This window comes from Panthera leo, chromosome B1, assembly GCF_018350215.1.
Source record: "Panthera leo isolate Ple1 chromosome B1, P.leo_Ple1_pat1.1, whole genome shotgun sequence".
Classification (NCBI taxonomy): Eukaryota; Metazoa; Chordata; class Mammalia; order Carnivora; family Felidae; genus Panthera; species Panthera leo.
This window is the reverse complement of record NC_056682.1, coordinates 96,351,044-96,363,381: the sequence shown is the minus strand read 5'-3', so window position 1 is coordinate 96,363,381 and position 12,338 is coordinate 96,351,044. Positions and strand designations below refer to the sequence as shown.

General features: G+C 35.5%; 1 protein-coding gene and 1 long non-coding RNA gene across 11 annotated transcripts in view; one reads left to right on the top strand and one right to left on the bottom strand.

Moving 5' to 3' along the window:
- LARP1B (La ribonucleoprotein 1B) overlaps positions 1-12,338 on the top strand; it is a 129,078-nt gene that overhangs the window by 61,145 nt on the left and 55,595 nt on the right. The window contains exon 12 of one of the 10 annotated variants that reach the window (XM_042935527.1): positions 2,664-2,765. The exons of the other annotated variants lie outside the window; for them this stretch is intronic. Within the exon in view, the coding sequence (XP_042791461.1) occupies positions 2,664-2,717 (54 nt within the window). The 3' untranslated portion in view covers positions 2,718-2,765. The remainder of the gene's footprint in view (positions 1-2,663; positions 2,766-12,338) is intronic. 10 annotated transcript variants of the gene reach the window in all.
- The window catches only part of LOC122217869, a 34,917-nt gene that overhangs the window by 2,537 nt on the left and 20,042 nt on the right, over positions 1-12,338 (bottom strand). The window contains exon 2 of the long non-coding RNA XR_006201721.1: positions 1,099-1,254. This is a non-coding gene — a long non-coding RNA (uncharacterized LOC122217869). The remainder of the gene's footprint in view (positions 1-1,098; positions 1,255-12,338) is intronic.

The following is a 12,338-nucleotide window of genomic DNA, read 5'->3' as shown; positions in this document are numbered from 1 at the left end:
AAATACCTATCAGCAACTAACTGGACATTATGGTATAGTAAACAATGCATAAATTATAGAGTAGTAAAAATGAATTACAGCTATAAACATCTTTATCAATGAATCTGGAAAGCAGCTGAGTGCAAGAAGTGAAGAAAGGTTGTGTATAGAATATGATTCCATAAAGGTTAAGGGATGGCTCAGTTAGTTAAACATCTGACTCTTGGTTTCAGCTCAGGTCATGATCTCGCAGTTTGTGAGTTTGAGCCCTTCATCGGGCTCAGCACTGATGCTGCGGGGCCTGCTTGGGATTCTCTGTCTCTCCCTCTCTCTCAAAATAAATAAATAAACTTAAAAAAAAATTCTAAAAGAAAAGCCAGGAATGATTAATCATGTAAGTCAGAATTTGGGTTGTGTTAGGGAGAGGGACTAGGATACACAGGGGTTCTAATGTATTAACAGTGTTGTGTATCTAGTTGTTGCATGAATGTTTTCTGGGAAGTTGCACATGTATGTTTAATACATTCTTCTGTATGGCATGTTTCATAACAATACTTAAAACCAGGCTAATATGAATAGGGATGTGTGAGATAAAAAGAGACAAGCCAAAGTGGAATAATTCTCTTCTTAGAACTGCAGGGTTATTGCTCTTTGGGCTAAAACTCAAGGTAGGTTGAACCTGTCTTTTTTCTTTTTTCTTTCTTTCTTTTTTTTTTTTTTTTTAACATCTAACTACTCATTTTCTCGTTCAGTGGTCTGCTTGGGGTAGTGGTGGAAACTTGAACAGTGGTGAAGGCATTATTAATAGAAGACATACAGATAGGTCCTCCATCCCAGATGTGTCTCTTTTTAGTCATATTGCTGGCTGGCCTCTGGGCCCATGGGGCTCAGGAATTGTCCAGTCTACTATCTCTCATGATACCTCCCCCTAATTAGAAATCTTTAGTTTGAATCTGCAGAACAAGGGAGAGAAACCATTACAACCAGTTCCTTAATCATTGTACTCTCTGTCCAAGTTGCTTATGTGGAAACCTAAATATGCTCATACCTTTGTTTCCAGCATTTCAGGGAGAACCTTCAAATCAAAAGCTGCTGAATCACATCAGTCAGAGTGCTTACCTCATTTTTAGGTTCATAGCATTTGCTGTTGTGCAGTATGCCAGCTTTGTCCAGTACTTCCTGGAGTATTATGTGACATTATCACTGGTGGTCTAAGTGTCCATTTCCAGAGTTCTCCTTGGAGAGAGAACATTTCCAGTTGCTGAATAATCTGGACTGCAGAGACATTGTTGAGAGAGTTCACTGAATGTGGGTTCTCTCTTCTGCCTTGACCCAGATAATGTTCTGGAATTGTGCATACCCAGTGGCTGCTGCTCGCTCTTGATTTTGCTGACTACTTCACTGTCTTTTGCCACATTCCCCTTACGAATGCAGGAGGGCCCTTCTCTGTATTTGTTGCAGATAGTGAGAGGAACTTCACCTGTGGTGAAGTCTTTGTATATAGCTGGAAATGGTGTAAAATTTGCTAGGAGATAACACATCATCACCTAGCAGACAATCACATCATACTGACTTGGCAAGAGGAGAGTCATCTAAATTTTTCCTCACCACCAATTGAGCTGTTCCTTTTCTCACTAGGAAAGAACACCAAGTTGAGAACCTCTCTGGCAAAACTGAGGTCTATTGTTGATCAAGAATCAACTTGTGTACAAGTTCACTGAGTACAATTTTGGACCAAAACTAACTTTTGTGAAACTCAGATGGGGATCGTTCTTCTCTACCTCATAGGGTTGTAAAGACTTGAAAACTGTAAAGACTGGGCATGTTTGAGAAAGAACAAAGGCCATATAGTTATGTGGGACCAGTAATAATTAATGACTGATACCAGTGGAGGGGAGACCAGGAATTTAAAGATTGCAGAATCTACAGGCTTTACATAGAAATTAATGACATCAAAGTGTAGTCTGTGGAGTTATTCCTGGGTGCCACAGTGTTAGACATTTACATGATTAGTCCTTTTGTGTATTTTAAAATGCAAAACTCTTGATTCTTCTTCCTAATACCTTACTCTGAAAGACTTTCTCAGATCACTTTCCTCTCATGCACATGAGGCCCTAAATCAACTGTAGTCACTCTCTAGAAATATTTTGAGGGGTGCCTGGCTGTCTCAGTTGGTAGACTGTATGACTCTTGATCTTGGGGTTGTGAGTTCAAGCCCCACACTGGGGATTAAGATTTAAAATCTTAAAAAAAATAAAATCTTAATTTTTTTTTTTTTTAATGTTTTGAATTGACATCCTGCTGGAGAGACAGGTGAATCAGGATACCTGATTTCAGGTTTTGCCTCATTATTTAAATTCCAGCCATAATCCCTTGAATACATCAGTTTCTTATTTTAACATACATACTTCAAATATGGTAGCTTTATAATAAATTAACTCTTTGCCAAGGATTCAATCATTAACATATATTTGAGTGCCTGCTATGTGCCAGATGGTGCTGGGAGCTAGGAATATGGTAGTGAACATGACTGACTATTGAAAATGCAATCTCCCAATAATTTATAATGATGGTGTTGTTGGGAGTAGGGTGGGTGGATGGAGGTATTTAGACCAGAAAATCTGTGCAATAGATAACTACTATAATTGACCATTGAATTTAGTTATGAGACTCTTCATAAACAGGAAAGAAGAAACTTGCTGAGTTACCTCAGTGGAACAGTTTGGGAAAAAATCTGAATGAAGAAATGACTAGTGGAATTATGAGTATAATACATTCAATTGTATGTGAGTATTAAATATTATATAGAATAATATGAGTATTGAACTTTGGTATAAAATATTGGAGAAATAGTACCTGAAAGGTCATAAGCAATCATTGTGTGTGTGTGTGTGTGTGTGTATGTGTGTGTTAGTATATTTTTAAAGAATGGAAAATACTGGAACATTTTACATGGTGATGGTGATGGGAATGGTTGAGTCGAAAGGGGAAGTTGAAAATATAAAGGGAATAGAAAAACTAGGCTAAGTTCTCAGTAAGAGACTGGCTAGGACTCAGAACATGTGGATCAGGAGTTGTCAGCCTCAGCCCTATTGACATTTTGAATCATAATTCTTTTTTGGTGCAACATTGGATGGTTAGCATTATCCTTGGTCTCTACCCTTCAGATACTAGTAGCACCCTATCCCCACAATAAAGAAAAATGTACCTTTAGAAAAGCTGTGGGGTAAAATCACCTTTAGTTGAGAAGCATTTATACAGAGGTATTGGCCTTTCAAAGTGACTCTGTTCTTTATCTGGAGAGAAGCAGAACATGAGTGTGGGGGTGCTCGTAGATTTGGTGGTGGAAATATGAGGGAGTGAATTCCTTCTCAAACCTTTCTCAGTGAATTATGGGTCAAGGTTATGGGGCTGGTGAAAGTGTCGAGAGTGATGAAGATAAAAAGTCATTTTTGTAGAATGAAAGATTAGAGTTCTTAGAAAAATCAGAGATTCCTAGTGAGCAGTGGGAGACTAGAGGCTATTTCTTTTGGAGGAAGTTTTACTATAGAGGCATGAGAACAGAGACCAGGCAGAGGAAAATGGAGTACCATGGTACTGAGATTATTACAGACTTATTTCTGAAACTGTTGAATAAAAGACCATCTAGATCTTACTTGGTCTTGAGCCATTTGGCTTTCCCATTAGACCATATTCTCTTGCTTTTCCTCCTACTTCTATAGCCACTTTTTTTTTTTTTTTTTTTAGTTAGATTTACATGCTTATCTTCTCTTGGTTCCTTAAATGCCAGTGATTCCTAGGCTTATGACTTAAGACCCTCACTACTCTTCCTAGGCAGTCTTTCTTTCTACTCAGGGCTTCATTCATAACTGTTGTTTTAATCCCAACTCTTTTACGTCTAGATTAGATTTTGATTCTGAATTTCAGTTACAATGTATCTAGGTGTTTCCTGGGACATTTCATCATATTTGTCCTAGAGGCCTTGAAAAATCAACATACCCAAAACTGAATTTATTAACTTCTTGATTCAAAACTCCCCTCTGTAGCTCCTTTTCCTCCCCACCAAAAATCAAAACTCTGTGTTGCTCTATGATTCCTATCCTGGTAATTGGCTCAATGATCCCTGAACATTGGCATGGGTATAGCCCTCTTGCCTCACATTAGTCTGTAAGCCTCATTTATACTCTCATTTTTCATGAATTCTTTCGTATCTCTTTTCATTCTGTCACCCTTATTGCTCCTCTGTCTGTACACTGAAATACTTGTTTCCCAAAGATACTCTTCCTTTCTCTAAGCTTTCCCATATGTTTCTCCAAAGTCTTGATATACTCTTGCCCATCATCTTTGCTAGACAAACTCCTATTCATATTTCAAGTTTGGACATCAGCTTCTTTGAGCATCCTTTCCTGGTCTCCACTTCCTGCCTTTTCCCACAGCACCTTATATAAACTACTATTACAGCAGAATACAAGTGAATAATGTTGATTCAAGTGTTCTGTTTATGATTATATATATGGCTAGGTTCCCAGATGATCCCTCTGTGGAAAATAACTAAAAATCCTAGATAAAATTGTTGAAAAAAATTTACAAAAAAATAAGGTATACTCACTAATTCCACAGATAGACCGAATGTGAGAACCTAGAGAAAGAAGCTCAGTTGAAGAACAGGCATTTCCTCAGAGGGCATGTACTAAGTAAAGTGAACTCCGTTTTGAAATGCACAGCCTTATGAACATGGAACAGGAGATAAACCCAAGTGAGGAAGTAAAATACGAGACGAGGCTATACCTTCAGTGTGATTATGAACTAGAAATTAACACATCCACTCAAATGAGGCATAAAGAGAAGAAACTATAACAAAACTTGCATTCTGAATCTTGGTTCTGAATGGAGGCGGGTGGAAAGTGCTCTGAGAACTAACCATGTGATGGTAGTCATTTATGTATATGCAGTTCAAATTCCTAATATTTTTTAGTAGTCTGAAAAAAAGTTAAAACTAACAATATAAAGCCATTCTAGACTGTAATAATCATAGGTACCTGACATAAGCAAACCCATATCCTCTTTGGGGGAACTTATTTCACAGGATGGCAGACTCTTCTGTATAGGGCTGGATAGTAAATATTTTTGACTTTACCAAATATTTTGGCCCATTGGTTGTAGTTTCCTCCCCTGAATGACTTCATTCCAAGCCTCAAAATAGTTCACAAAGTATTTTTTAATGTTTTATTATTATTATTATTATTATTATTACTATTATTATTTGAGAGAGAGAGAGAGAGAGTGAGTGAGGTAGGGGCAGAGAAAGAGAGAGACACAGAATCTGAAGCAGGTTCCAGGCTCTGAGCTGTCAGCACAGAGCCTGATGTGGGGCTTGAACCCACGAACCACAAGATCATGACCTGAGCCAAAGTTAGATGCTTAACTGACTGAGCCACCTAGGAGTCCTACCACAAAATATTTTCTGAAGAAATTAAGTAGCTCAGAGAAAAAAAATTATGAAACACGTAAGGAAATAAGATACCAAATGCATTATTACAGCTGAAATAACAGCAGAAAGAAACCCACAGATACTTTGGATGTTGGAGTTCCCCACTCACAGAATATCAGTCACAGAATATAATAAATGTTTTACATGGTTTAATTAATAATGATGAGGTAAAAAATATGGGAAGGGGAAAATCAAAATGCAGATTTGAAAAAAGGAACAATTCCTATAAGTGAACATTCATTTAAAATTAAGAATTCATGGTTGGATTTAATAGAGGTGAGACAAAGGTGATGAGACATTGAAGATTAGTAAATTGGAAGAGAGGTCGGTAGAAACTACCTGGAATAAAACACAGAGTGAAAGGGAAAGTATGAAAGACAGCAGGAAATGGAGTTAGAAGATCCAGTGTACGGATACAACTATAGTTCCAGAAAGAGGAGGGAGAAAGTGGAGCTGGGGCAATAAATGAAGATATAGGGCTAAGATTTTTCTAGAACTCATGGAATGTAAGTTTGATATTTGAGTTTATTTCAGAAATAGGCTAATTTAACATTAGGAAATCAATTTGCCACATTTAGAGGTTAGAAGAGAAAAGTATAAACAATAAATATAGCAATAGCATTTGATAAGCTTATATATATTTATGATTTAGAAAAAAGAATTTGCAAAATAGATGTATCTGTAACCTAAATAAAAATATCTTTTATTTAGGAACCTGCATTTAACATTATACATAATGGTAAGAATTTTAAAACATTCACTTAAAGAATGGGATGAAGTTAATAACTATTTGGAAAATTCTAGAAATTTAAAACTATTATAATTATTAGTCTATAGCAAGATTCCTAGATATAAAATCAATATGTAAAAATATTTTTGTCTTTCTTTGAGCAACCAGAAAAATGAAAGTTTTAAACAGGCTACTGTTTATAATAGCATCAAAATGTAGTAAGTAGGACTCAGTTATAACAAAAGATGTGCAAGATTTTTGTGCACAGCATTATAAACTTTATTAAAAAGATACTAAGGGATTTAAATAGAGATGCTATCTTCATAGATTGTAAGAATTAACATTGTAAAGATGATCCTCAACATCTTGATTTATATATTCATTACAGTTCCCAATGTCCTCCCCCATTCTTTCTTTTGTTCCCTTATTATTAGGAGGAGCTGATTCCAAAATTTATATGCAAGTGCAAAACGTTAAAAGTAGCAAAGACACTTTTAAAAGAAAAAGTGCAAAGTTGGCTTGCTCTACCAGATTTTAAGACTTTTTGATAAAGCTACGATAATTACAATAATGAGGTGCTCATAATGCATATATAGATAATTTGAGAGAATGAAGAACGAGGAATAGTTTAATTATATTCAGACATAGGATGTATGACACAGGTGGCTATATTGCAAAGGGGAAAGAATGCACTGCTTAATTATGCTGAGTCAGTAAGATACTTTCGTGACGGAAAAAAAGGAACCCTGCCCCCAACTACATTTACATTAATTCTAAGTGGATTAGAAACCTAAATGTGAAAGGCAAAACAATAAACCTTTTCTAAGAAAATATCTCAAATCACTTGGGAGGGTTTTTTCCATAAATATACAAACATAGAGGTTTTTTTTAAATGTTTTATTTATTCATTTTGAGAGAGAGAGAGTACAAGCCCTCTCTGAGAGGGGCAGAGAGAGGAAGAGAGAGAATCCCAAGCAGGCTCCACGCTCTCAGTGTAGAGCCTGACATGGGGGTCGAATTCACAAACCATGAGATCACAAACATAAAGTTATTGATGCATTTTATATCATTGAACATAAGTATATTCATAAATAATTGATTAATTTTAATATATGTTTGCATTTACTTGTGAAATTTTTTCCTTTCATAATTCTCTTACTCTTGATTATGGCCTTTTCTTTCCAATTGAAGTATTTAATGTTTCTTATAAGGCTTGGTTGGTGGTAATGAACTCCTTTAACTTTTATTTGGGAAACTTGTTCTTTTGAGAACTTCCGGGAAGTTTGGGAAACTTCTATTCTGAATCATAACCTTTCTGGGTAGAGTATTCTTGGTTGCAAATTTTTTTCCTTTTGGTACTTTGAGTATATCACACTACTCCCTATTGGCCTACAACATTTCTGCTGAAAAATCAGCTAATAGCCTTACAGTGTTCCCATTGTATATAACTGTTCTTTTCTCTTGCTAATTTTAAGATTCTCTCCTTATCACTACCTTTGTGCCATTTTACTTATTGTGTGTCTTGGTCTAAACCTCTGTGGGTTAATTTTGTTGAGTGGTCTGTTTCCTGGATCTGGGTGTCTCTTTCTTTTTTCGCATTAGGCAAGTTTTCAGCTCTTACTTCATTAAATAAGTTTTCTTCCCCCTTTTCTTTTTCTGGGATTCCTATAATGAAAATGTTATTATGCTTGATGATGTCATTGAGTTCCCTTAATCTCTTCTCATTTTTTATAAGTTTTCCTTTTTTACTTTTAAACTTGGTTGCTTTTTATTACCCTGCCTTCCGGATTGATGATTTGTTCTTCTAATCTGCTACTGATTCCCTTAGTGTATTTTTTATTTCAGTATACGCAGTATGGAGGTTAAAGCAGTAAAATCAATTATATTTACAAAAATCAGCCAAGGGATTCATGAAGTAAAAGGATATGAAGGATGAAATCATATACATAAAATGTAAGGGGGGGAGTAAAGATTTAGTGCTTTTAAAATGGGTTCAAACTTAAGTGACCATTAGTTTAATATAGTCTGCAATATGCATAAGATATTATATATGAACCTAACATAACCACAAATCAAAAACCTATAATAGATACAAAAAATGAAGAGGAATCCAAGCAAAGCACTAGAGAAAGCTATCAAACCACAAAGGAAGAGAGCAAAAGAAGTACACAGAGAAACTATAAGAACAGCCATAAAACAAGTAACAAAATGACAATAAGTACATACCTATCAATTATTACCTTAAATGTAAATGGACTAAATGCTCCAGTCAAAAGACAAGGGATGACTAAATGGATTTTAAGAAGGAGACTCACTTCAGACCTAAAGACACATGCAGAGTGACAGTGAAGGGAAAAACATTTTTCATGCAAATTAAAGCAAAAAGAAAGCTGGGGTAGCTATATATATATATATATATATATATATATATATATATATATATAAAATAGACTTCAAAACAGAGACTGTAATGAAAGACAAAAAAGCAAAAAAGGACGCTGGGAATGACACAAGATGATATAGCAATTGTAAACATTTATAATGCACCAAACATGGAAGCACCTAAACACATAAAGCAACTATTACTAGAAATAGAGGAGGAAATTGGCAGTAACACAATAATAGTAGGGGACGTTAACCCCATTTACATCAATGGATAGATCTTGCAGACAGAAAATCAAGGAATCGGTGGCTTTGAAGGGCATGTTAGACCAAGTGGACCTAATAGATATGTTTGTAACATTCCATTCATAAAACAACAGGATGCACATTCTTAAGTGCACATGAAATAGATCACATGTTAGGCCAACAAAACAAGTCTCAATAAGATTTAAAAATTTGAAACCATCTTTTCTGACTATAACAGTGTGAAACTGGAGATCAACCCAAGAAGAAGTTTGGAAAGAACACAAATACATGGAAGCTAAATAGCATACTACTAAACAATGAATGGGTCAACCAAGAAATCAAAAAAGAAATGAAAAAAATAGGCAAAGGACAATGAAAACACAATGGTTCAAAAACTTTGGAATGCAGTAAAAGCTGTCCTAAGAGGGGGGATTATAGCAATACAGGCCTACCTCAAGAAATAAGAAAAATTTCAAACAACCTGACTTTACACTGAAGGGAGCTTGAAAAAGAACAAAGCCCAAAACCAGTAGAAGGAAGGAAGTAAAGAATATAGCAGAAATAAATAGAGAGCAAAAAAGTAGAATAGATTAGTGAAACCAGGAGTGGTTCTTTGAAAAGATAAACAAAATTGATAAACTTTTAGCTAGAGTCATCAAGAAAAAAAGGGGACCCAAGTAAGTCAGAAATGAAAGAGAAATCAACACCACAGAAATGCAAGATTGTAAGAGAATATTATGAAAAATTACATACAAATTAGACAACCTAGAGGAAATCAACAAATTTCAAGAAACCTATAACCTTTCAAAACTGAATCAGGAATAAAGAGAAAATTTGAACAGACCAGATACCAGCAATGAAATTGAATCAGTAATCCAAAAACTCCTGAGAAACAAAAGTCCAGGACCAGATGGCTTCACAGGTGAACTCCACCAAATGTTTAAACTATTCCAGAATATTCCAAAAAGTAGAAGAGGAAGGAAAGCTTCCAAATTCATTCTACAAAGCCAACATTACCCAGAGACTAAAACCAGGTAAAGATACCACAATAAAACTACAGGATAATATCTCTGATGAACATAGATGTAAAAATCCTCAATAAAACATTAGCCAACTGGGGCACCTGGGTGGCTCAGTCAGTTAAACATCCGACTTTGGCTCAGGTCGCGTTTCATGGGTTCAAGGCCCATGTTGGGCCCTAGCCTGACAGCTCAGAGAGCCTGTAGCCTGCTTTGGATTCTGTGTCTCCCTCTGTCTCTGCCCCTCCCTTCTTCTCTCTCTCTCTCAATTTCTCTCTCTCTCTCTCAAAAATAAACATTAAAACTTTTTTTTAAATATTAGCAAACCAAATCCAGCAATATATTTTAAAGAATTATTTACCATGATCAAGTGGCATTTATTCCAGGAATGCCAGGGTGGTTCAGTATTCACAGTCCACATGATGCATCTTATTAACAAGAGAAAGGATAAAAACCTTTTGATCATCTGAATAGATGCAGAAAAAGCATTTGACAAAGTATAGCATCCATTCATGATAAAAACTCAACAAAATATGTTTAGAGGGAAAAATTCCTCAACATAATAAAGTCCGTATATGAAAAACCCACAGCTAACATCATCCTCAATGGTGAAAAACAGAGCTTTTCCTTTAAGATCAGGAACAAGACAAGGATGTTCTCTTACCACTTCTATTCAGCATGGTCCTGGGAGTCCTAGCCAGAGCAATCAGATGAGAAAAAGAAAAGGCTTCCAGATTGGTAAGGAAGAAGTAAAATTTTCATTATTGGCAGATGACATGATACTATATGTAGAAAAACCCTAAAGAATCCAACAAACTGGGGCGCCTGGGTGGCTCAGTCAGTTAAGCATCCGACTTCGGCTCAGGTCATGATCTTGCAGTCCGTGAGTTCGAGCCCTGTGTCAGGCTCTGTGCTGACAGCTCAGAGCCTGGAGCCTGTTTCAGATTCTGTGTCTCCCTCTCTCTGACCCTCCCCCGTTCATGCTCTGTCTCTCTCTGTCTCAAAAATAAATAAAGGTTAAAAAAAAAAAAAAAAAGAATCCACCAAACTAACTACAAAAATAACTGATGAAAACTGATGAATGAATTGAGTAAAGTCACAGGATACAAAATTAATAAAAATCTGTTGAATTCCATTACACTAATAATGAAGTAGCAGAAGGAGGAATTAAGAAAATAATCCCACTTACAATTGCACTAAAAAGAATAAATATCTAAGAATAAACTTAGCCTAGGAGATTAAAGACCTGTACTCTTAAAACTATTAAACATTGGTGAAAGAAATTGAAGATGACATAACAGATGAAAAGGTATACTGTACTCATGGATTGGAAGAAACAATATGGTTAAAATGTCTATACTACACAAAGCAATCTAGAAATTTAAATCTTTATAAAAACATCAACAACATTTTCCACAGAACTAGAGCAAATAATCTTAAAATTTGTATGGAACCACAAAAGACCCCAAGTTGCCAAAGCATCGTAAGAGTAGGGGCATCTGGGTGGCTGAGTTAATTAAGTCTCTGACTCAATCACACCTCAAGTCTTGATCTCAGGGTCATGAATTCAAGCCCCAAGCCTACCTGAAAAAACAAACAAACACAGAAAACAAACAAACAAAAAACAAATATAGAGGTATCACAATCTCAAATTTTAAGATATACAACAAAATACAGTAATCAAAACAGTATTGTACTGGCAGAAAAACAGACGCCTAGATTAATGGAAAGGAACAGAGATCCCAGAAATAAACCCATACATATATGGTCAATCTACAATGAAGGAGGCAAGAATATATATATTTATATATTCTCACCTATATATATGTATACATGTATTCATATACATACACCTACACACACACACACACACACACACACACACACACACATATACCATATAAAATGGAGAAAATACCATCTTTTCAACTAATGGTGCTGGGAAAACTCGACCACTTTTTTACATCATAATACAAAAATAAACTCAAAATAGATTAAAGACCTAAATGTGAGACCTGAAACCATAAAACTCCTCTAAATATAGGCGGTAAGTTCTCTGATATCAGCCATAGCAATCTTTTTTCTAGATACGTCTTCTTAAGCAAGGGAAACAAAAGCAAAATTAAGCTATTGGAACTACACCAAAATAAGCTTTTGCACAGTGAAGGGAACCATCAACAAAACAAGACAGCCTCCTGAATGGGAGAAAATACTTGCAAATGCTATATCTGATAAGGTGTTAATATTTAAAGTATATCAAGAATTTACACTAAACACCAAAAAGCAAATAAGCCAAAAATGGGCAGAGGACTTCATTAGATATATAGATGGCCAACAGATACATGAAAAGATGCCCAACATCACTAACCATTAGGGAAATGTAAATTTAAAAGCCATAATGAGATATCATCTTATACCTGTCATAATGACTAAAATAAAAAACACAAGAAATAAATGTTGGTGAGGATGTGGAAAAAAAAGGAACCCTGTG